The sequence below is a fragment of the Podarcis filfolensis genome, assembly GCF_964270895.1.
Source record: "Podarcis filfolensis genome assembly, chromosome: 2".
In the NCBI taxonomy this organism is placed as follows: Eukaryota; Metazoa; Chordata; class Lepidosauria; order Squamata; family Lacertidae; genus Podarcis; species Podarcis filfolensis.
The window spans coordinates 89,296,039-89,321,416 of NC_139605.1; the positions used below are offsets into that span (position 1 = coordinate 89,296,039).

Here is a 25,378-nt window from a genome sequence, read left to right on the forward strand (position 1 = left end):
TGTGCAAATTTTGTATATATATATTTTAAAAAGGATTAGGATGACTGCTAAATATATACTTCATCTGCAAGTGGCCCCAGTGTTGGTTATCTCACACTAGATGCTAGGATCTTCAAAGAAGCATCTTCACTGAGACTTTGTGTTATATAGATTGGTTAGAATTTAGCCAGCCAGCTAAGTGGCATAGGTAATCTACTTAAGAACTTTACAGTGGTCTTCTTGTCTCCTACTCATGCTTCCTTTCTGTTAAGGCAAAGTGCTGGGCAACTTGCAACTAAACCTTCTCAGTAAATCCAAGGTTTATGAGGAATCTTTAAGTGCCATCTTCCTGCTTAACAACTACAATTACATCCTGAAGTCCCTTGAAAAGTAAGTACTTGGCTATTGTTTATGTACGTGCTGGAAGACTGGAATTTCTGCCACTATAATTGAATTTGTGCTTATGAGGTTCTTTCGTTAACTCTCTGGCAGAGCACATTTTGTACTCCAGTTTTTCTGCTTTACTCATGCTTTGCTCCCCTTCAGAAAGAGCCCTTTGATGTCTGTCATTCCTACTGTAAGCAATGTCTTACACAAAGGAATGGAAAATAAAAGCAGCCAAAAGGGCTGTGATTGCATCAGACTTTTTTATCTTGTCAGCCGAAAGGCTCTTGTTCTGGAGAGCACTTCCCAATAAATCCAAGAAATAATTTACTGCTGGTTGCTTTGCATGACTCAAGAGCAGCTACTCGGACAAATAACAATTAATGTAAGCCCTTTGCAGTTTTACATTCCTGCAGATGATCTTGTCCACTACTCAGTACTCAAGCATTTATATATCTAAACATTTCTACCTGACTATGCATACAATAATACAATTAAGTTGGTAGTTATCCAGATTATGGTGTACCAACAGGTGGCACAAAGCACACTGCCATCAGGGAGGACCATAGTATGTTTGGTCAGACAAAGTGAGGAATTCTAGTCATTATAGAGGGAAAGAGAAAATTCCAGCTAGTCTGCCTTGTAATTATGGTGGTGAAATCTTCATAACCACTAGCCTAGCAATCAGCTTAGTCAGAGTATGACAGCGGATGGCACTGTGATCTAAATCACTGAGCCTCTTGGGCTTGCCAATCGGGAGATTGACAGTTCGAATCCGTGCGATGGGGTTAGCTCCCATTGTTCCGTCCCAGCTCCTACCAACCTAGCAGTTCGAAAGCATACCAGTGCAAGTAGATAAATAGGTACCACTGCAGCGGGAAGGTAAACCGCATCTCCATGCTCTCTGGCTTCCATCATGGTGCTCTGTTGCACCAGAAGTGATTTAGTCATACTGGCTGCATGACCTGGAAAGCTTTCTGCAGACAAACACCATCTCACTCGGCCTGAAAAGTGAGATGAGCACCATACCCCATAGTCACCTTTGGCTGGACTTAACCATCCAGGGGTCCTTTACCTTTTTACCTTTGTCAGAGTGCCTAATGTTCCTAAGCTTCAGAGCCTTATATTTCATTTTTTAAATGTGAAAACAACATCTATTAGTTCTACATCCCCAACAGCTGCTCTTCATCCCTAGTGCCTCTCTTACCATGCGCTCCAATAGCGCTTGTTGCTATTGCTTCACTTTCACCTTAAAATTGCAACTGATGGAGGCTACTCCCACCACTCAGACAAGTGCTCCTTTTCCATCTCCCAGCACCACCACCTCTTAGATTGCTTTGATCCCCAGGGTTTGGAGGACGAAGGGTTAAGGTATGTCTGTTGAGAGTCTAGTGCACAAGCATGCGTATTCTGGGTTGTTAATTTCTGGTTCTGCTCATTTCCCCAAGACCTGACTAAAAGCTGTAACTTCACAGGCCTGGCCTCCTGTGAAAGGAAGGGCAGTATAGAGATGCAATATATAAATAAGTAACATTTCACATGCACCCAGAGCTTGCAGGCAAACCTATCCATAAAACACAGCGCAGAGAAAGGACCTTAGCAATTTAACATCAGTCTATGGCTATGCTATCCCATCCTGTATCCCATCTTTGCTGCTAGTGCTCTGCAGAAGAATGGGGAGAGGGACGTGTTTTGGGGTTTGATCCTGAGCAACAGCTGCCTATTATTGAAATGCTGGGTGGAAATGAATGATACAATGCTGGGTTTAATTGGTTTTCAAGATAAGACTTCTTTAATGTGCTTGCCATTGGTGGCTATATTTTTTATTCTGCTCAGAGCCTTTGCTTTTCTCCCTAACCTGGAGGAGGAGGATAATTATAATTATAATAGTATTATTTGTACTCTGCCTATCTGTCTGGGTTGCCCCAGCCACTCTGGGTGGCTTCCAACATATATGAAAACATAATAAAACATCACACATTAAAAAGTTTCCCTATATAAGGAATTCCTTAGACCTTGTACTGTCTTCAGAAAAGCTCAGGAAGCAGTGCATTATCTTGGTGCTTTCCAAGCCTTCCCAAAGTCAGGGCATGATCTGAGAGACTCCATGCCCAGATCTAGGCTTGGAAGAAGGAGGGGAGTCTTTCTGTCCTTGTGCTGAGGCTTGAAATACAGTGAGACGGATTGTTGCTTCCCAGTCATTTATTAGTCACAGAATGTCAGCTATAAGCTCAATGCTTGCGCAGTACTTACCCCCATAGTTGCGCTGAGCCTCTGGTGTGTTTGGAGCATCTCCTGAAGCTCAATGTGATGCCACAGTCAAAACTCCTTCCCCCATGGGGCAGTGATGAACCCACATTTTGGCTAGCTATCAAGGCTAGCCAACATATGTGGAGCCCTGTTTCAACTTAAAACTACAGGTGGACTAAGCAGCTGTTTTGAAAAACTTGAAACTCTATCCTCAGAAAAGTAGTGATGCCTTGTGACCTCATTGTTCATGTAGCACTGCTTGTCCTTGTTCTTCCTCCTAGGTCTGAGCTAATCCAGTTGGTGGCTGTGACGCAGAAGAATGCGGAAAAATCTTATAGAGAACACATTGAGCAACAAATCACCGCATACCAGCGCAGGTCAGAAGAATGTGGCTGCTCCTTTCCCATTCGAGTCAGGAGGACCTCAATACTATAAATAGCCTAGAATCATTGTCTATGTGAAGAGGCCTTTCAGTAGAACATTATGAAGTTGGAGAAGGCAATTTGTCCTTCTTGGAAATGTTATTCAAGTAAAAATAATTGGCATAGATCACAGTTCTGACTCAGCGACAAATTTCATTCCCACAGCTTGCATGCAGTAGGGTACATTGCTCTTTCCAGTATTTGCCAAAGGTTAGTTTTGCTGATGAGATAGGAAACCAACATGTGAATGGATGGCACTTAGATATGCTTAATTGAAAAGGTGCTGGGTATCTATACATATGCAGACTGATAAGCAGCTCAGAGGCTGCCTTTCCATATAAAATAGGTATTCAGGAGGTGAGGAGTTGAGCTGAACTGAAAGCTTCATTTTTATAAGGAACAACTTAGGTGTGTTGACATGCTAGTCCTGAGGTCCAGACATCAGCTAGTACCACAAGCCTTCCTGTCCCAAGTTGTAGTAGACTTCAAGGAACTGATTTGGCAAAAGCCAGCCTTGATCCTAATACCCCGTCTCTGGCCTTTTAAAATTTATTTTTATATACAGCTTCACACTTCAGCAGAATGTTCCCAAGCTGTGCCTACCTACTCTGTATCTGATATCATATATGATGTGTGGGGCACATAAAGACATGAATCCCTGTTGCAAGAGGGTTTTCCAGGTGCTGCTGATCATTGGTGCCTGCCAACGTCCTGTACCTTTACTTAAAGGGTTTGATTTCCCTGGAGGTTTTTAAGCAGAAGTTGGATGGCCATCTGTCATGGATGCTTTAGCTGAGATTCCTGCATGGCAGGGGGTTGAACTAAATGACCCTTGGGTCCCTCCCAACTCTTAAGATTCTATGATTTCAGACTGCAAAGCAAAGCAAAATGCTCCATCTGATGTCATGGTGATGCTCACTTGTCAGAATGGCCTACAGGTGCTGGAGGATGTCGGGATGCAGCCCACTGGTCAGATCCATTTTCGTACCCCTGGAGCACCCTAACAAATATTATTATTCTTACTTAATTTCTGTATCACTTAATGCCCAAATAACACAAGCTGCTTAAAAGCACGTGTTCTTCTGAGCCATGGATGTACAGACAGATCCATGTTTGAAGCCAAACATGCTGTGATAAAGGTCTAGACCCCCTATTTGGATCCCTTATATATTGGAGCATATATAGCACATGCATTTGTAATTTGTAACTTATTTTATTCATTTATTTGTGTGGTCATCACACCCACGTTGCTTACTCTTCTTTATGTCTATTTCAGCTGGTTGAAAGTAACTGACTCTTTCTTGGACAGAAACTTGCCTGTCGTCCAACCTGGAATCAAGGTGAGAACACTTCAGAAGTAGCTTTCTGTGTTGGAAAGTTAGGATGTATATTACACACACACACACACACACACACACACACACACACACCTATATAAGAGTTTGTTGTGGAAATCACATTAGAACCAAACTGATCATGGTATTGAATGTGTTTAGTATTCCCTCCCAAGACTCTTATCAGCTTTGTGAGGAAGGCCAATTTTGGCAGGACTGTGTCATCCAGGAAAACAAGCCACCCCTCCAAATTTGTGATGATCCAGATCTTGTCCCATCACCAAAGATTTTTTAAAAATTAATGGCACATGAAATGCTTATATGCAGTTTGCATTAAAAGCCAGCTGGAATAAGGAAGTCCTTGCTAACTGCCTACAGATCTCTCATGAGAGGATATTTCACAGGCACCGCCACAGATAACACCCTGTCTCTCATACATTGTTTCCTGATCTTACCAGTAGCCAGGCCAGCAAGATCAATCCTAAAGGCCAGACAGGTTCATATGGGTGCAAGTGATTTCTCAAGTAATCTGGTCCTAAACTGCCTAAGGCTTTCAAGGTCAAATTCAGCACTGTAAATCAATCCCAGAAAAAATAAATGGGCAAAAGTACAGGTTGATATAAGATCAGAGTTACCCTCTCCAGATAATCGGGCACTAGCGTTTTGCATTAATGAAGTTACTATTTTCCAAGGCAGCACCACATAGAGAGCATTGCAGTGAAAGTAACCTGGGCATGGATAACTGACCCTAGTTCTTTGAGTGTGGTGGTTGCCAGAGGGATATATTGCCTGCTTTGTGCTGGGAAAACCTTTAGATCCCTGTCTATAGTGCTCAAACAGAAGTGTGGGGAGCAGCTTTATTCACATGCCATTAAAAAAGGTAAAGGTACCCCTGCCCGTACGGGCCAGTCTTGACAGACTCTAGGGTTGTGCGCTCATCTCACTCTAGAGGCCGGGAGCCAGCGCTGTCCGCAGACACTTCCGGGTCACGTGGCTAGCGTGACAAGCTGCATCTGGCGAGCCAGCGCAGCACACGGAACGCCGTTTACCTTCCCGCTAGTAAGCAGTCCCTATTTATCTACTTGCACCCGGGGGTGCTTTCGAACTGCTAGGTTGGCAGGCGCTGGGACCGAGCGACGGGAGCGCACCCCACCGCGGGGATTCGAACCGCCGACCTTTCGATCGGCAAGTCCTAGGCACTGAGGCTTTTATCCATAGCGCCACCCGCGTCCCTCACATGCCATTACGCTATAGCAAAAGCAGAAATACTCATTGAATATTAACTGAGTGCATGTCTGTAAGGCCTGTATAAGACTCCTATGAATGTATAGGGCCTGGCATCAAGCTAAGTGCTCCCAATTAATCAAGAAGCATTGGAATATCAGTCCTGGAACAAATTAGTCTGAGAAGAAGAAATAACCAGAAGAGCTCTTTTTCTCAATCTCCCACAGCTCAAAGACAAAGAGAGACAAGCCATCAAGGATCGCTTTAAGGTAATTGGCTATCGGAGCCTAGACAGATGTTCTTGTTCTTGGTTTTGCACCCATTGTGTTAACTTTTCCAACTGCTCTACAGAACCAAATGCATGCTTAACATTATCTTCTCTCTGGGAAAGGGTTTTAATGATTGTCTGGAGGAGCTGTGTAAAATCCAGAAGGCTTGGGCCATCCCTGACACTGAACAGAGGGACAAAATCCGGAAAACCCAGAAAAATATTGTGCTAGAGACCTATTCTGCCTTACTAAGCAGGTAATTATTTGACCCACAAAGATGTCTTTGTTCAGAGAGTTTTGACAGGCTTTGAAAGTTGTGTTCCTGTGTTCCTGTTTTGAAAGCTATCATTGTCTGTGATGGGTTTATAGATATGTGCAGAATTAGCCCCTCCCCCGGTGTCTGAGGGCCCCCAAGTTATTAGTATGCATTGAGAGGATACCTTTGAAACGTGACTATGAATTGCCATTGTTGAATTTAGTATTTTAGTTTGTTGCCTTTTTTTTTCACTCTTCACTTCTCCTACACCCCCAATTGAAATAAATGGATTCTGACCATAAGGGTGGAGGTTGCCAACCTGCCACCTGTGAAGGCCCACATTGGCACACCTGAACAGGAACAATTGACTCTGAGCTTTCTTTTCTTTTTTTGGGGGGGGGAAGGTCTCTAGCTCTTCTAGAAAGAAATTTATGAAGCATAATGTACAAGCAACTTTCTAAGCTGGGGATCTAAGCAGAAGGACAGGTATAATACGTCTTCTGCCCAGAGCACTTGTTGGAGCTGCAAAGGCTCACCTACTTCCAACACCAATGGGCTGCGAGGTTAACTCCTTTCCTCATTTTTGGAAGAAAGGATTTGCCGAGGCAGTTGTTACGGGAGAAAGATGGTGAGGAGAGTTAGGATAGTTGCCACCCCTTTGTGGGTTTTTGTCTGTACCAGTAGCTGGCTACATTTGATTGTAGGTGGATCAAGAAGGCAGGATTTTGTGCACCAAATGTATGTAGTTGTAGTTGTAGCTCAGCCTGCATCACGTTAAACTCCCAGCACTCGGAATAAACACAGCAATTCTTTTTCTCTTCAGCCTTGCTGTATAACAGATCTTCGACCGCTTGTAGCAGTTCTCTAACTTCACTGAAAATGGATAGATTGGGGGAATTCAACATAATGCAGTATTGATTGTTCTGTCAGTACAAGTGGAGGTTTTGCCACCTTTGCTCCCTGAACCACTTTCAGAGGGCACATGGGAGAGGAAGATGGAAAGCCCCATTGCACCAGCAAATATTCTTGCACAGGCTTTCGTTAGTGGGACTAGTTAGTTGAATCCTGCCCACTGCATGTTGTTCTGGCATCTGGTGAAGAAGGGGAGGGGAATTGAGGAGTGAGAAATCCTGTCCATGCTTGTCACACCTTTTTCTCCCCCTTGCTTTTCCCTCGGCAGGTATGGCAATGTACCCTTTACCAAGAACCCTGAGAAATACATTAAATACAGGGTGGAGCAGGTGGGAGAGATGATTGAGAAACTGTTCGACACATCAGCATGACCTCCCTGCCTGTATGTCTCAGTACTTTCTCAGTCCAGTATGATGGCCATGAGTTATGCTTGTATTTATCAAATTTATAAATTCCTAAGAACATGATTTATGGGTTGTCTCTTACTTCTTACAAGATCATTGGTTGAAATCTTGCTTGGTGGGTAGGTGTTCCTAAGAAACTAGTAATATGTATAGAATTCTCTTTTCTGCACAGGGCTAAATCCTTCGGTATAGTGTGCACACAAGTGCAACCTATAGCTTAAGGATGAGCTAGTTTCTCCTTCAGAGGCACTGCCCTGGCCATTACTATGTAAGCTTAAAACCCAACTCTCCCTAGTTTTCCTTTTTTATTTTATTTTTTTTTAGTTTCAACAGGACTACAAGGAACATACAAACACCAACAAACAGTTATCCACAAACAAAAAATCTACTTGTAGATGGCACTTGGGACAGCTGCATGGTGTTAAAAGTGGAAAGATGCTGCCACTCACAAAATACAGCAAAGCCTCAAATTATTAAAAATGTCTACAGAGATGGTCAGACTGAAATGGGAGCTAATTGTCTGGAGGTCACCTAGTACAGCCAGCCCAATAAACAAAAATCAAGAAAGGCCATCAAGTACCTGCAGGCTTACCCAGCTTAATCAAGCCCTTGCAGAGTCCGCTCTGCTGAGTTATTTTGGCTCAGTTTATTTCTTTCTTTCTTTTTTAATCTAGAGGTTCTTGCCCTCTTTCCTTGTATGCCCTGTTGAAATGTGTGAGAAGTTATTCCCGAAAAGAAAGGGGGAAATCACTTCTTGATTACTACCAGTGGATATGTAAATGGTAGATAAGTATCCTGAAAGGCCAATAATTGGCAAGAAAATAGGGTAATGGATGCAATTGTAAAATAATCTCTTCCATGCCTGGTTCAGCATTTTATAAGTGAGCCAGAAAGTTCAGTGGAGATTTTCCTGACATGAGGTCTTGTGCTGACAGTGTATCTTGGTCTCTTTTTTTCATTCCCTTCTCCTCTAGGGACAAGTAAGACTTGGATGTATTTATTTAAGAATTTTCTAAGCTGCTCTTCCTCTAATGGATTCCAGGACAGTGTACAAAGAGATATTAGCATAAAAGCAACACTTGTAACATCTTTCATAATAACTTAGCAATGGGGAGGCAATCAGAGACTAAAGAAACGAAAAGCAGATTGAGGCATCTTAATGCTTTCAAATGCCAACACCACATTTTATCCTGAACCTGGGAACATTATACTCTGGGCATTGTACTACTTTGGGGAGGGCATTCCAGAGTTGGAAAGCAGAAAGGCATTTTGTGCTGGCTTGGCACAGAACATTTGTAGCCATATGCAGACATGCGTTAAGATGTATCTGATAGTATATTTACTTGTACTGCTCGAAAGGTATTGAATTGCACTGTTAGCCATTTGGGGAGCTCTACATCATAGAATTGTAGAGTTGGAAGGGACCCAAAAACTATCTCTATGGATTTCCACTTCAATTAGAGCTCTTAGCTTCAAGGTGTAATTTTTCAATGGTAGATTCAAGAGCATCACCCCTTTCAAAAACCTTCCTTGCAGTGCAGTCACTCCAGAGTGCCTGAAGATTTGAAATAATGTTACATGTTGGTTATCTTAATGGCACTCAGTAAAGAGCTGGAAAGGTCTCATAGCTATTCCCTGCAGTTTTTGAGTGTTTTTCAGTCGTGATGGTAATGCATCTTCCAAAGATAACCTGCAGATATATTGGATTGTTACTTTTCAACTACTGGATCACAATGTTCTGCTTCTAAAAGAATTGCAGTCCAGGCAATTGATTTCTCTAAATTGCAGTAAGAGCACAGATTTCATCAAAACTTGAGGCATTTTTAATAGGGGTCTGATTTTCCTACTTAAAGTTGAAACAGCCCTAAAACTTTAAGTAGGAAAATCAGACCCCTGTTAAAAATGCCTCAAGTGTTGATGCAATTGGTGCTCTTACTGCAATTTAGAGAAATCAATTGCCTGGATTACAATTCTAGCATTATCTGAGAATAACTATTATCTAGTCCTATTGACCTAGAAACAAACTTGTGGGAAAGAATGAGGAAGAGTGCCATATTCTCAAAGCGTTGCTAGGAAGTATGGATGACCTGCTTGTACTCATTGTAGACTTCCACAATTCCCATGACACAACCAACTTTTCTCACCTAACCAAGATACAGAAAAGTTAGGACAAGAAATAGAAAGCTGCTTGAGCTATTTAACACTTAATTTGACAGCTCCTGTGTGATCCCATTGCTGCCTCTGTCTTCAGTATTATTAAAAACTCAACATTTGTTTCTTAATGGTAGGTTACCCCCCCTCCACTATTTGGTTTTCTTACTAGCGACCCCTACCTTTTATTCACATTTGCATGTCTGCTTCTTGCAAGACTCTGATTTGACTTGGTTAGGCCCGTTCATATGGCACATGCTCACTGCTTGAGTCATGCGTTGTTGAATACTCCACTGAAATGCACTGTGCCTGAGGTGGTAAGCAGGTTCTGTTTGCAGTACTTGATCTCTGGTCCCATTCACACATGCAATTTGTAGCAAGGGCAGCACACGCAGCAAGTGGTGAATGGGTATTTGTGAGCCAGATAACTTGGATTTGGTACAGTTCTGGCTTTCCACCTGCATGTGCCTTGCACCTTTACTCTTCTCTCAGTATTTGTTCTAGCTAGTTCCTGAGTCATGTCTCTTCTGTTGTCTTTTTGGGCAGGTGAACTAAGACTGAATATTATTCCCTTAATCCATCTGGTTGTTTTATCATAGCAGCAATGAAAGGCATCATCTGTACTCCTTTTCTTTTTGTGCATTAGTAATTCTACACTGTCCTTTTATTGGAAAATGCAGATCCGAGGGAAAGAGGAATAGTACACACAAAGGTTAATCTAGGTGTAATTGGAGAGCCACGTTTCAGTAACTGTACGATGCTGGTAGCAGCAATACATTACCAGATAGGTGAGTGAAAACTACCTGGGCTTTCTAGGAGCGGGGTAGCCCTGGCTACTGCTCTGTTTTTGTTTATGTGCAATATTTATCGATTGCAGGTGAATGAATTTCCCCTTCCTATATTTCCCTCCTGCAGACCTGCACACACCCCTAAACCTGCTCCAAAGAGTGCCACCACAACTCTCCAAAGCATATTTGGTGGGCAGGCAAGGGGTTGCAGGAGAGAAGTGAAGAAAAGGAAGCCCTGTTGTGTGAGCGGAAGTGTGTTGCAAAAGTGGGCAGACACAACTGGGTATCACTCATTGTTTCTATTGATAAAATGATTGACAATAATTCAAAAATGCAAATAAACCTAACCTATACACAATAGAAAAATAGTACCACAAAACAAAAATACATAATATCTCCAGTAATCCCCAGATTTCCAACAAAATGAAAAGGTTTTCACCTGCCCACAAAATAATATCAGGGTAAAGCATCTACTGTACTGGAGAACATTTGCTCTGCAACATACACAAACTGGGAAAACTCCACATGTTTTAGGGAGAAGCTGTTCATTTGTGTCACATCTAAAATACCATTTTCAATGTATTCTTCCTTTTAAAAATTTAATCAGTTCAGAGAAATGCATCTCCTGGAAGACTGCTGAATGCACTCCATTTTCCATAAATCTTTAGATCAAAGCAAATTATGCAGATAGAGGATCGGCAAATATTCATAACTTCAACTCAGTACAAAGCAAGGCTTTAATGCGGCTTTAAGGGTGGCACCATTATTTTTGTTCCCATTTGATTCCATCTAAGTAGTCTTCTCCTGGAGGCTTCCCTGATTCGCATTTCCAAAAGAGCCAGAGTGCGGAAAACAGGAGATGAAACACAACAACAAGTCCAAAGTAGATGAAGAAGAAGAGCCTGTCCACATGGGCAGAAGCTTGTTTGAGATGCGATGACTCTTCAGTTGTCCCACAGTCTGAAAGGTAAAGGAGAAAGATGAGCTGAATGAATGCTCAGTTTGCAAGCTTCATATGACCAAAGCACTTGAGGGGGAATTCAAGTGATCTCTTATTCAAACCCTTTCGGGTGATTGCCGCAGAAAACAAAATAAGCAGAACCCGAAATGCTTTTGAAAGGTACATTTGAAGTATTACCGATGGACTTTGAGAAAATAAACAGCTGGTAATTGATGAATTTGAATTCAAACCCCTTTGATATATTTAATACATTCATAGTTCTAGTGTATATCCAAACCCCTTTCCTAAGCATTGGTGTTTGTTTGGGCCCAGATTCTGCAACAAATGAATTTTGCCTCTGATCAGAATTCAGAAAATGATTGGGCTTGTTAAATTCTGAATAAAGGAGGTCTTGTACTTTAAGTAGGTTCTTTTCTTTGCAGGATAGATACTTGCTTGGAGGGAGGACAAAACTGGGACAGAGTTCCCCTGCCTTAAGGCTTCAAGGGTGTGTTGTTGAGGCTCTCATGTTGCTGCAGCTGTCCATCTATTGATATTCAGAACCACCTTTCTGTTGCAACACCATAGCAGAGTTTGGGAGAGAGTGGGGTGGCCCTGCTAGCAATTAATTACACTTCTGATTCTTTTCAATCATTCTTTGGCACTACACCATCTTCCTGCCACAAAGCCTTCAGTGGATCCAGAGGCTTGCCTGCATCAGGATGTTATATTGTTAAGACCAGCTTTCCCCAGCCTGGTGCAATACTGGCTGGAGCTGATTGTAGTTGAGTTCCCCATGTTTGGGAAAGGCTATTGCACACTGAAATGTGGCTTGCTACTAGTCACCTTGCTTGAGGAATGTCATTCTGTTTTATTTCCCATTAGCACCTACCGCTTTTCCCAGGATCTTTTGTATGTTCTGGATTATTGCTTTGGTCTTTAGGTAGCATAGTGGTAGCCTTTCCCTTTCCCCACTGACATCCACAATTCAGCCAGAGATTACTGTTGTCAGTAACCAACTTTGTCACCAAAACAGTCTCAATTGTGCTAAGGAATAGTAACACCAGGAGACTGATGTAGTAATAACCTGGAGTTTAGAAAAAAGAGGAAATTAATTGCACAGCTGTTGAGCAAATCATTGGATAATTGTTCTAAGCAATTGACTTCAAAAAATTGTTTAGCATAGCTGTAGAATGCCAGAGGGAAACTAGCAGACATGAACTGAAAAACTCAAAATAAGCGTGCACATAATTTCCAGTGAAACCATCATTTTTACAAAACATTATTTTTACGTCGATTGCCAGAAAGGAGGGCTGGAGCTGCCTGCTTGGCCTTGATGTTTAGTCTTCGTGACCACTCTTTTGACAGCATTACATTCCTTGGTGAAAATGTGCTGCAAAGTAAGGAATTTTTATAGTAGTGTGAGCTGAGGCTTAACCAAGAGGTTTCAACCAGGATGAAGAAAACAAGACAGAGCTAAAAGATTGAGCAGAGGAAAAGCATGAAGTGATTTCAAAAGATGAGGGAAAGGTTTTTGTACTGTATTGCAAAGGGCAAGAGAACCAGGCACAGGGAACAAAAAAGTGACAGGTTTGAAGAGGAACACAATGACGGCAATCCTTATAGTGTTATTCATTGCAGGAACAGGAGCAGTAAAGAATAGCATTTCGAAGGGAATGAGCAAGTGTTTTGGCAGTATCAAAAAATGATGAAGTTGAGCAATAAGTGGAATCGAGTTCCATCTGTACTGGCAATTGCTTACTTGCAGTTGTCATTCCTACCATCTATCAGCCTAAACCAGAGAGGGGAAACCTGTGCTCCCCCAGCTGTTGCTTTACAACTCCCATCTCCCTGACCATTGGCCATTCAAAGAGGAGGCTGCTGGGAGTTGGAGCCTAACAACATCTGGAGGGCCAGAAGTTCCCCATCCCTGACCCATGTGTATGCCAGGCGTGTTGTTAAACACATCATTCTCATGTCGCCACCCCACCCCATTGTAGGAATAGCTAAGGCCTGAATCTCACTCACACAGGCCCACTTAAAAAAAAAATTTTTGTAAAAGAGGACACTGATGATGTGTTTAGCATCAGGGGCACGCAGACTTTTAGTTTTGCACATTGTATTCTATTAGAATGTCAGGATCTACGAACCAGTGCCTGTTGCAAAATGGTGTGTGCTTAGAATTAAATAATTCTGAGCCCAGGAATTTGCTTCTAAGTTCCAGAACTGAACAGAGCTCCTGGTTCTTCAGTACAAAAATCCATACCTAGTTACCTTAAACTTTCTTCATTTCAGCAATATCATTTAGGATGGGTAGTGGGGGAGTCATAGAACAGAATAATATAATTATAGTGTTGGAAGGGACCCCATGGGTCATCAAGTCTGAATCTCAGCTTAAGTATTGGTGACATTTTGTTGCTATTATTCTTAAACAATAGTGAGTCAGACTCCTGGTCAATACACCACAAATCACCCAAAGATGCATCAGCAGAACAGATCAACCTTCTGCCTATCTCTGTTAATATGATATTTAGTTTGGCCATGTGCATGCATGTGGAAAAGAAAGAAACCTTCACTTTGCAGTCTTGTAACAGCCATTAAAACTGGTCTGGGAAGGAGCATATGAGTCATGGCTCATGACTCATCCTAACAAATGTCTCTTATTCATCAACAAAGTCAACCATGTTTGAAAAGCAAGGTGTGTGTGTGTGTGTGTGTGTGTGTGTGTGTGTGTGTGTCCCTGCCCATGTAAGCAGCCTTCTCTTTTGCTCCTCTCCTGCCCTGACTCCATGCAAATCCAGAGTTGTGATGAGGCACTACAAATCCTTCCACAAGGGCTGCACAATGACAGCCTTACAATTTTATGCATCTAGGAAGACACGCCCACACCCACCCACCCACCTGCCTCCTTTTCTGTAAGCAGCTATGCAGTGTATAAAATGGTGAATAGAATGATATTGCCGTTTGATGTAAGAACCATTTGATTAAGCTTAATTAAGAGAATTTAGGCTCTTGTTCCACAGCACTCTAGCTCATTCCTGTGCGCCTCAGTGCACAACAAAGAATATTCTGAGTTAGGGTGAAGAACTGTGTGCTGGGAGAGGGGCTCTTAACTAAATCAGCGCATTGTTTTTCTTATTCACAAGAAGTGCTTGGGAAAGCACTGCACAGTGGGAAGAACACTTAGCCACTGACCAAAATGACATTCCTCTGACAAGTTCTTCTTCCCAACTCTGTGACCTATAGTTCACTAGACTCTGTCTTGATGCTGTCTTCCTTTAAAAAATAAAAATAAATAAAAGTCTTCCTATTTCTCTAAAGAAACCCAGGGCTCATCCACACTTACCTTTTGCCCTGCACTTTCTAGGCACAATTCCAAACTTTAAAGCACCATGCCTGAGCATTATTTCTTTATTTTGCCCCAGCACTTTCCCTGTGAAAACCTGCTCTTTAACGCTGAATCAGAACAAACGGGTTTCTTATGGATTGCCATTTGCTGGGATTCAGCTTTTAAGAATGGGTTTTTGTGCTCAGACACGGTGCTTTAAAAGCACGGGCCTGTGCCTAGAAATGCAGCCTGACAGGAAGTATGGATGAGCTCTCGAGGCGACTTACAAAAGCAAAACAACCCCTGACACACTAAAATTTAACAATATCCAGTCCCTTTAACAAATTCCAGCAGCTAAAACACAGAACATATCCAGCAAATATTAACCAAAGGCACTTTGACAGGAAATACTATTGTAAGTACAGTGGTACCTCGGGTTAAGAACTTAATTCGTTCTGGAGGTCTGTTCTTAACCTGAAACTGTTCTCAACCTGAGGTACCACTTTAGCTAATGGGGCTTCCCACTGCCACTGCACCACTGCTGTGCGATTTCTGTTCTCATCCTGAAGCAAAGTTCTTAACCCAAGGTACTATTTCTGGGTTAGCGGAGTCTGTAACCTGAAGCGTATGTAACCCGAGGTACCACTGTAAAGAAATAAAGAGTAGTACTATTTCAGTGTGATAGGGAAGGTTACCGTGAAGTCCGGCACCTCAAGACTGATCATGACTGGCTTCTCTAAGAGAAGCCTGAGAAGTCTTCAGCTCGCCAGTGCTTTTCCCCTGTCCCTGGCAATCTCCCTGAAGCCATGCCCCCTCCTCAGGTGACCAGGAGGGCTCAATCCTCATGCTCATTGCCATGTGCTGGGCAGGGGAGTGCACCCTCTCCTCCCCACATGCCACAGAGGGGATGGAAATCAAGTTCTCCTGGCTTTTCACCTAAGGAGAGGGAAAGGCCTAATCCTGCTACTCAGCCTGCTGAAGAAGAGACAGCGTTTGTCCATTGCATCTCTGCTGATCTCCAATAAGCTGCTGGGGGCAGCTTTTATGTCCATTGTGATACATCAGCTGGGGGGGAGTTAACCCCCCACTCACTGCACTCCATAATGTGTGTTTCTCCCTCTAATTGGTTACCAACTTTACAGGGAATTGCGCCACAGGCTACCATTTTGGGCTACGGCCCCATGTGGCTTGTAATACAATTCCGCCTGCAGTTTTGCTACTTAATTTTTCCTGGCCTGTTCAACTTACTGAGCAATGGGTTGCAGGAAGAAGAACCGGGCAAGGAGCCAATGAGTGAGGAGTGGAACACCAGGTAAGCCAACAGCAAGGTGATCATGTATGCCAGCCTGTCTTTGAGTGGGATAAGGAAGCCACAGAGATCAGCTACCACGAGTGCCAGGCTTGGCACAATTACAGAGAGGACGATTCGCATTCCTGTGTTTTCTAACTTCACCTAGAAAAGAGGTTGGGGTTTGTGGGTGAAAGGAATGAGCATTTGAGCCTTTCAGCATTTCGCAAAACATCGGCATTGGTTGGCAAAGTGGCTGGATAAGTTGTATTTATTTATTTAATCAACCTCCCTCTAATAAGTAAATACCAAAGAAGAACACAAGCTTTGGCACTTTCCACTATAGTCAAGTACGACGACATCTAATGTGGAATCGGCGAAGTCAAGCAACGTTTTAAAAGCAGCTTGCCTAAGTTGGTCAATCATGCCCTTCTGGCCATTAATGTAGAAAGAAGCAAAGTCAACTAAAAGCAGACGTTCGCCCAAAGGTGCACTGAATCTTCTTAAGTGAACATTTTGGTCATTAAAAGCGGACTTTGAACCTCCTCCCTGTGAACTTTTTCTAGACCAGGGGTGGGGAACCTGTAACTCACCAGACGCTGCTCAAATACAAATCGCATCATCCCTGACCATTGACCAAGGTGGCTTGGGCTGATGGGAGTTTAAGTCCAACAACACCTGGAGGGTTTCATGCTCTCCATCCCTGATCTAGTCCTACCTTACAAGGTTGTTGTCAGGATTACAAAAAAAAGTACGTGGAGTGCTCTCAATCCTCTGAAATGCTACAATAAAAACCATGTTGCAGCAGCAAACTAAAGATGCTCCTTAAATCTGGGGTGTGGAACCTGTGTCTCTCCAGGTGTCAGTGGACTAAAAACCCCATCATCTCTGACCGCTGATTGGCCTTGCTGTCTGAGGCTGATGGGAGTTGGAGTCCAATAGCATAGGTTCCCTGCTGCAAGCACAGTTCACATTTCCAAGAAGAGCATTCCCTGCAGCTCCTCTCCCAAGTAGTTTGCTCTGTCTCACTTGCCTTCTTTGCTTTCACCAGCAGGGCTGAAGGCACATAGTGCAGGGAGGTCCTGCATTGTGACATTCCCACGCGCCCCAATCAGATGAGAGGGCAGGACCCAGCAGAGAAGCCCCTTGCATGCCTTCTCCGAGTTATAGTCCAATTTCATCTCCTTACCATAACTACAAAGCAAGGCTGTGGCAAATTCTTCAGGCTGCTGACTTTCACATCCGTGACAAGGTATTCACGCTTTAAATTCAGAATCTGGTTTTGAATGGAGACGTCGAATTCCAGCTCATTAACTTGAAAGAGTTAAACACACACACACACACAAGTTCTTTGGATATTCAATGGAAGTATAAGAGAGATTTTAGGAGTCCAATCGATCATCTATGCTCCCTTCAATGGAAGGAGTTGCATCTAAGTTGGAAAGAGCCCCAAGGACCATAAAGTCAGGCTACCCCAAGACATGTTCCCCTTAAGGCAAACCTCACGTGGGCATACCCTCCAACATTTCTCTGATGAAAATAGGGATGTCCCATTCCATAATGATAATTTTACTATTTATACCCTACACATTGCATGTGTATTATTGGGTTGCCCCAGCACTCTGGGCAGCTTCCAACAGGCATAAAAACGTAATAAAACATTAAACATTTTATTTTAAAAACTACACTATGCAGGATTCCCTTCAGACAGCTCGAGGGTCAGATAACTCCATACCCTCCAACATTTCTCCAATGAAAATAGGGACATCCTCAGGAAAAGTGGAATATTCCGGGATCAAATCAGAAACCAGGGCGGCTTCTCTAAATCAGGGAGCTCCCTGGAAAATAGGGACACTTGGAGGGTCGGCATACGGAACTCTTATTTGACGTGGTAATTGCCGGTACAGGTGCATAATGGCTGTGGCAGGTGAAGGGAAGGCCACAAGAATGACACAAGAGACTGGTATTGGGTTGAATTAGGCCACAGCTTTATTGATTCCAGGAAAGAGTAGGTTTGACTAAGGCATTGGGTATGTATCCTGCATCAGGCAGCCTGCCTGCTACCTGATAGGAACCTGGTGGGGTCAAACTTGTGCTAGGGAGTCGCCCCCCAACATGGATTGGATGCCACGACTCCACACAGGCAGCCATTGAGAGAGGTGTAGTGACCCTTTGGTCCCTCAGTGGACTCCCGGACACAGTCACCCCACCTGAACTGAGCGGAGGGGTGGGGCGGGGGACAGACAGGCAACTTGTCCTTTCTCCTCACTGATTTCTTCACTTTTAGCAACTACTTCCTAAAGTAGATCACTTCCTTTCAGGCTTCCTTCCTGCTACTTCTCCTAGCTCAGTCAGAATGAGCATGGGCTTCTGTTGACTTCTTGGTTCCATCTTGTAACAATTATACCTAGAACAGGTTTGTTTGCCATGAGTAATCAACCTTTTTTATTTACCCTTTCAACCAGCAGTCTTGCCAGACTATTTCCTTCTGCACTACATTTACCAGATTCTGACATTTGCATTGCCCAGCATAAGCAGGCATCTCACTTACCCGTGTTGGCTAGAGAGGAGAAGCTCAGAGTGCAGCGAGTGCTGTCTTGTGGGTAGTATAAGAGATCAAAGTTGCAGTTGCTGTCGATGCGCAGAGAGAGCGCAAACTCCACTTTCCCATCACTGTGAAGCACTACGGGAGGAGACTCTGTTTTCCATGTCACTTCAAACCTTTGGTAAACAAAAGGAGCTGTAAGACAAGGGGACAGCAGAGGGGGACCTTCCTTGCTCGCTGCAGCATGCATCTGATGCTGTTTTGACATGTAGAATGGCATCTACTAGGAACTGGCCCGCAAGGTGAGTGTTTGGGTCACCTGGGCAGGTGGATAAGAAAAGTGAGCAGGAGTGGTGGTACAGGAAGAGCTGACTCAAGGTTTAATAAAGAGACCCTGTCCTGTCTTCACACATCACAATATGAAGATACACAATGCTGTATGAAAATGGGGAGGAATGAAATCCAGAAAAGGAATTTAGGCTTAGCTAAAGTTTCCCATCCGCCGGTATGTTACACTCTTCTGTGTTTGTGGAGAATTACAGTGGTACCTCGGGTTAAGAACTTAATTCGTTCCGACGGTCCATTCTTAACCTGAAACTGTTCTTAACCTGAAGCACCACTTAACTAATGGGGCCTCCCGCTGCCGCTGCGCCGCTGCTGCGCGATTTCTGTTCTCATCCTTAACCCGAGGTACTATTTCTGGGTTAGCGGAGTCTGTAACCTGAAGCGTCTGTAACCTGAGGTACCACTGTACTCCTATCAGTTGATGCATTGGCCAAGAGAGAGACGGTATGGCGCCTTGTCAGATTATTCTGTGTGCAAGGCTGTATAGATTTCTGCCTTCAAGGAGATGGGTGCTTTACAAAAGGAGTGGACCAATTCATGGCAGGTGGGTACATTTCAAAGGAGCATACCTCTGGGGACCTGATGCCACAGGTTGCAGGTGGGAAGCAATGGGATGGTTGTCATCATCTGGCCCTATATGCAACATCCCAGGGACTTTAGGTCTGGTACAGTGTCGGATGCTGTTCTCACATTTTCCTATTCCTTTCCACATTCCCTCTTTCAGTGATGAGGACTCTGGGCCCCTTTAGATGTTGCTGGACTCCAGTTCCCAGCATTCCAGAATAGTAGTCATGCTGGCTGGGGTTGATGGGAGCTGCAGTCCAACCATACCTGGAGGAGGGCTTCAGGGTCCCTACCCCTGTCCTGTACCCTTTTCAGGGTCAGAGACTGGAGAAACCCTTGGGACATATGTGGAATGGTACATGTGTACATTTTTCAAAGCTACTTACGATTCTTGAACTGTGAGGGAAGGAGTCCACACCGAACCCCAGGGCACAGTGATGGTGGTGAAAGGGAACTCTGTCTCATTCCAGGCCAGCTGTTCAGCATACCATGACTGAGGATTTCAGTGAAAGGAAACGTTAATCTTGACTGTATCCTCCTCCCCACTCACCCACCCTTTCAAATCTAAGATCTGCTTCACTCACCAACTGTATCACTTCAGCATCCCATGGACATGACCAAGCTAATTATTTGATCAGAAAGTGTGAGCAGACAATGTGGAGAGTGGAGCCTGCCTTCAGGACCGCTCTATCTCCTATTACTTCCCAGTTCTTTGATAAGAAAGACTAAGCATTACCTGATAAAGCACGAGGACAGATGAGATGGTGTATTGCATGATGTCCTAGTGGATAAAGAATTCAAGGTCAAACGCACACAAATACATGCACACACAAAAATACGTTCATACAAGAATTTTCAATAAAACATGGCTCCAAAAGATCTGCCCTTTTATGTTGGCCAAAAAACTGTTGTCACTTCCATATAACAGCTCCAGCTTGGGATTCATCTATACTCGGTTGCATCATCATCATCATCATCATCATCATCATCATCATCATCATCATTATACTGCCCTATAGGTAAGGTAAAGATAAAGGACCCCTGGACGGTTAAGTCCAGTCATAGGTGACTATGGGGTTGTGGTGCTCATCTCACTTTCAGGCTGAGGGAGCCGGTGTTGGTCCACAGACAGCTTTCTGGGTAATGCGGCCAGCATGACTAAACCACTTCTGGCGCAACAGAACACTGTGACGAAACCAGAGTGCATGGAAACGCCGTTTACCTTCCCACCACAGCAGTACCTATTTATCTGCTTGAACTACAAGGTTGGCAAGAGCTGGGACAGAGCAACGGGAGCTCACCCCATTGTGGGGATTCGAACTGCCAACCTTCTGATCGGCAAGACCAAGAGGCTCGGTGGTTTAGACCACAGAGCCACCTGTGTCCCCTTACCCATATACCCTATACCCCTTACCCTATATCCATGGGACTCAGGGTGGTTTGAACATACATTATTTTGAACATAAACATATATATTAGTATAATCCTTGTTTGCAGACAGAATGTCAATTTGTAAGCGTGGTATAAGTTGTTATATCTACCACATGAAGCACGTTAGACATCTCTATCTTGACATCCACCACAAGGGGGTCGGTTCCATTTCTGGGCATCAGGGATGGGGAATATGTATTCAGCAGTGACTCTAATAACTTCACTTCCAAGGAGTTGATAGATTCTTGCCAAGTCATCTGAGGCAAGGCTGCTAAAAGCAAAATACACAAGTACTCCGTTTCAGAGCCGTTCATATAATACACTCCATCTCAAATCAAACATTGATTCTTTTATGTTGGAAATACGGAGGATATTTGCAGCAAATTATTCCACTCACAACTATTAGGCAACAGAACTATTTTGCTCTGCGAGGGGTATTCATATATGTATTTGTAGGATTTCTTTCTTTCTTTCTTTCTTTCTTTCTTTCTTTCTTTCTATCATTTTAATTTTTACAATTAAAACAATTTACAATAATCCAAATACAAAATACAATGTAGGATTTCTTATTCACGTTTTACCATAATGTCCCAGGGCTGTTTATAACAATGTAGTTATACTATTATAAAAACAAGTTAAATGTGTGTTGTTGTTTTTAATATGCATTGTAGGAGAGGAATGGCTCGCCAGATATTGGACTCTGGCTTCCTGAGTCCATGACCACTGACCATGCTGGCTGGGGCTGATGGAAACTGGAGTCCAACAAACCCTGAAGCAAGGTTGCCATATTTCAAAAAGTGAAAATCCGGACAGAAGTTGTTCAGCTATTTTTGAGGGAAATTGGCAAAAATTACACTGCCGACATTTAAGCCTATTTCCTCCTGGACACTGCTTTCAACTGTAGTATTCCGGGTATGTCCAGGAAATTCTGGACATATGGCAACCGTACAGTGATACCTCAGGTTACATACGCTTAAGGTTACATACGTTTCAGATTACAGACTCTGCTAACCCAGAAATAATGCTTCAGGTTAAGAACTTTGCTTCAGGATAAGAACAGAAATCGTGCTCCAGTGGTGCGGTGGCAGCAGGAGGCCCCATTAGCTAAAGTGGTGCTTCAGGTTAAGAACAGTTTCAGGTTAAGAACGGACCTGAATGAATTAAGTAACCCGAGGTACTACTGTATCTGAAGGGCCATAGGCTCCTCGCCCCTCAGAGACTCAGCAGCATATTAGATGAAAAGCTGCAATTGTATGGACATGCAATGGCATGGTCAGGGCTAGCACCAGTCAGCTGCATCATGCTGGGAAAAAACTATGGGGTTAATACTTTCAAAAAAGAGGAAGATGAGAAATGTTGAGGAAGACCTCCCCTGCCCTCTAATCCTTCTTTTCCATCTGACGCCTTGTGTTTAGATGTATTGTGTGCTACACAGAGATGGGTAAGCCTCCATTTCTCTCCATTTTTTGCAATCATAATTTCAGTTTTCCCCATTTCCCTATCAGCTTGCTTTTTTTTTAAGTCCTCATGAAAATTATCCTAATATACACATTTTTGCAAGCAGTTTTCCCTAATATACATTTTTTGTATGTTATTTTCACTAATAAATGCATTTTCATTTAGACTGTACCCAAATACCTTCATTTTTGTACACATTACCGTATTTTTCGCTCTATAAGACGCACCAGACCACAAGACGCACCTAGTTTTTGGAGGAGGAAAACAAGAAAAAAAATATTCTGAATCCCAGAAGCCAGAACAGCAAGAGGGATCGCTGCGTAGCGAAAGCAGCAATCCCTCTTGCTGTTCTGGCTTCTGGGATAGCTGCGCAGCCTGCATTCGCTCCATAAGATGCACACACATTTCCCCTTACTTTTTAGGAGGGAAAAAGTGCGTCTTATAGAGCGAAAAATATGGTACTTGCCCAGAGAACTGAACTGCAAAATTCGGAGGAGTACACATTTTGACAAACATTTGAGTTTTGCATTGTGTATTGTTTCGGAAAGCTCAAACGCAAACTGAATCAAATTTCTCCCTCATCCTTAGTGTTACACGAGGAATATGTGCTTTTAAAAATTCATTTGAACAGTTCCCTCCCTCCCTCTTCTACCCATTGAAAGGGTAAATGATGATTCCCTATATATGTATGAGTTTAGGTGCATATTTGCCATTTCCTCACATTTTATTTTGCTTGCATATAGGAAAAGCTGTTTCCTAGAACATTGCTTTTGCCCTTCTCTGTGGTTTTTTTAAAATAAAGCTTTACCCTCTAACAATCCAAAACTGCTTCTGTGTTACATTAGTGGAACCAAGAGCAAGCACCTATCGGTTAGACTATATGGGTTGCATCCAACGTTGTAATAAGTGAATGTTCCATCCATCAGAGTAAGGATTTCTGCTTCTCCTCCTCTCCTTCCCCCATCTGCCCCCTAAATCTGTTCTGGGGCTTTCCTCCAATCATCTGAAGCCAATTTGGGGAGGGTGGGCTGTGGAGAGGGGAGAAAGTCCTGTTGTGCTGGTGGGACACAGTAACTGAATACAGTGGTACCTCAGGTTACATACGCTTCAGGTTACATACACTTCAGGTTACAGTCTCCGCTAACCCAGAAATAATACCTCAGGTTAAGAACTTTGCTTCAGGATGAGAACAGAAATTGTGCTCCGGCGGCAGGAGGCCCCATTAGCTAAAGTGGTGCTTCAGGTTAAGAACAGTTTCAGGTAAAGAACGGACCTCCAGAACGAATTAAGTACTTAACCCGAGGTACCACTGTACTGCCCCAAGTGTATACAGCGTTAACAAAAAAGGAAGTTCCTCTTACCTAGCACCAAGAGGAAGAGATTCAGGCAGATCCTTGTCACCATCATCTTTTTTTAAGGTCCTGCAATATGAAAGCATGGCAGCAGGCTCTAACGCAAGGTAAATTCGACACCAATTCATAGCACAGAGAGCCAAAACGACCATTTGTCACACACGGTTGGTGGCACAGCTAGAGCATGAAGCTGCCAGTGAAAAGGAGATGGAAATTTCAATTCTGCTAGTTTTGAACTCTGAAGTGGCTTCCAGGTGTGTAGGACTGCCTAACGATACTTTCATGGGTATTCTCACATTACAAAGCACGTAATCTTACAAAAATATGTATCTCTCTCTGTTCTCCACTGAGTGAGGGCTACTTGAGCTTCTCCACTCACGGCTTTCTGGAAGTTATCATCTCTAGGTATTGGCTTCTGCCTTATCTTCTCAGGCTATGGGGCAGTCAAACAATACTTATTATTCTGTAACCACATGAACACAGGACAAGAGATTCAACAAAAGCTGCCTTTTGCAAAATCTACATGCCTCTGGAACCCCCCCCCCACAGGATAATTTGCAATCAACACGCACTTATTCATCATACCTGCAGAAGATGCCACACTGTTCACATCAGACATGAGGTAAGGGCTGACCTGAGCATCACAGAACCAGTTTTTATATAGGCCATTTACTACGATATCTCTTTTGGGGGATGGATTGTAATGTCAGCCTGCCATGCTTCAATTCATGAACAACAAAGCTCTGCAACCCTCTGGTTTTCTTTCTACCAACAGCTGCCCTTTGGGAGATAATTTCCTGGGCTTTCATTGCATTCCCAGCAACAACAACAGTCCATTGTGAAACAACACAATGGAAATGTGTGTGTGTGTAGAAGGGTGTAAATTGCCATAAAGAGAAGTATGAATTAGTTCTCTGCATCACTAACCAAACAAAACCAACACCTTGTTTATTATGTGCTTAGATGCTGGTGTGTGTTCTCTTTCATTTCTTTCTGTCTATTGGGGAAATGAAATATAGGGTTTATCTCAGTATTTATTTCCAGACAATGAAGATTTAAACATGGACTCACTTCTTTGCAAATACCTGCTATTAGAATACATTTTTAAATATTTCACAGAAAGAGGGACAACTCGAGTCTGAAGCGACTACGCAATCAAAATAAGTGGTGCATTATTTTTAAAATTTGTAACCGCTTTTCAAAAGTTCAAAGCTGTGAAATAAATCATACAAGGATAAAAACCACTCTAAAACAAAACAATTACAAGTAAAATAAAATAAAATGGCACAACGTAAAATCTAGCCACCGATTTGGTTGCTCAAAGCACAGTGTGTTTTGCTAGCCTATTCTACCCCTTACAACAACCTTCTAAGGTAGGCCATTATTACTATCTCCTTATTGCAGATGCGGGACTGAGGCTGAGAGCTAGCAATCTACTTGAGGGCCCCTACTGAGTTCGTGGCAGAAGTAAGATGCGAAGCAAGGACTTTCCTGATTGCTGAGCCTCTAAAGCATGAATCCCATGCACACACTTCCCTGGGGGTAAGGTCACCGTAGAACAATTCTGCACCAAACTTGCACAGAAGGACTGCTGTCAGCCCCTCTGCCACACTAGTTCTGTATGCAGGACAAATCTCTCCAACCCTTGCCTTGTGACAGCCAAACGCAAGCCGAGAGAGAGCATTTTGCAAAGAGTTGGTTCAAACCCGACACTAACAAATGAATGAGCAGCAGGCTAACACTCATGATGCAGA

At 43.2% G+C, this 25,378-nt stretch overlaps 2 protein-coding genes across 20 annotated transcripts in view; one reads left to right on the forward strand and one right to left on the reverse strand.

Annotated features, from left to right (window-relative positions):
* The window catches only part of EXOC7 (exocyst complex component 7), a 32,309-nt gene extending 24,812 nt beyond the window's left edge, over positions 1-7,497 (forward strand). For all 19 annotated transcript variants that reach the window (XM_083597863.1, XM_083597874.1, XM_083597875.1 and 16 more), the window contains 6 exons: positions 252-369; positions 2,895-2,990; positions 4,312-4,375; positions 5,821-5,862; positions 5,985-6,118; positions 7,299-7,497. In XM_083597863.1, coding sequence (XP_083453989.1) covers positions 252-369; positions 2,895-2,990; positions 4,312-4,375; positions 5,821-5,862; positions 5,985-6,118; positions 7,299-7,401 — 557 coding nt within the window. In that variant the 3' untranslated portion in view covers positions 7,402-7,497. The remainder of the gene's footprint in view (positions 1-251; positions 370-2,894; positions 2,991-4,311; positions 4,376-5,820; positions 5,863-5,984; positions 6,119-7,298) is intronic.
* A 3,160-nt stretch (positions 7,498-10,657) lies between these two features.
* On the reverse strand, positions 10,658-24,437 carry ZACN (zinc activated ion channel). Its single transcript, XM_083597939.1, has 10 exons — positions 24,210-24,437; positions 23,634-23,693; positions 20,925-21,085; positions 20,120-20,164; positions 19,770-19,876; positions 18,481-18,650; positions 17,119-17,243; positions 15,890-16,094; positions 12,206-12,400; positions 10,658-11,333 (listed from the first exon to the last, which is right to left on the reverse strand). The coding sequence occupies exons 2-10, from the start codon at positions 23,677-23,679 to the stop codon at positions 11,137-11,139; spliced, it is 1,251 nt and encodes a 416-aa protein (XP_083454065.1). The 5' UTR covers positions 23,680-23,693; positions 24,210-24,437; the 3' UTR covers positions 10,658-11,136.
* Between the last annotated feature and the right edge of the window lie 941 nt (positions 24,438-25,378).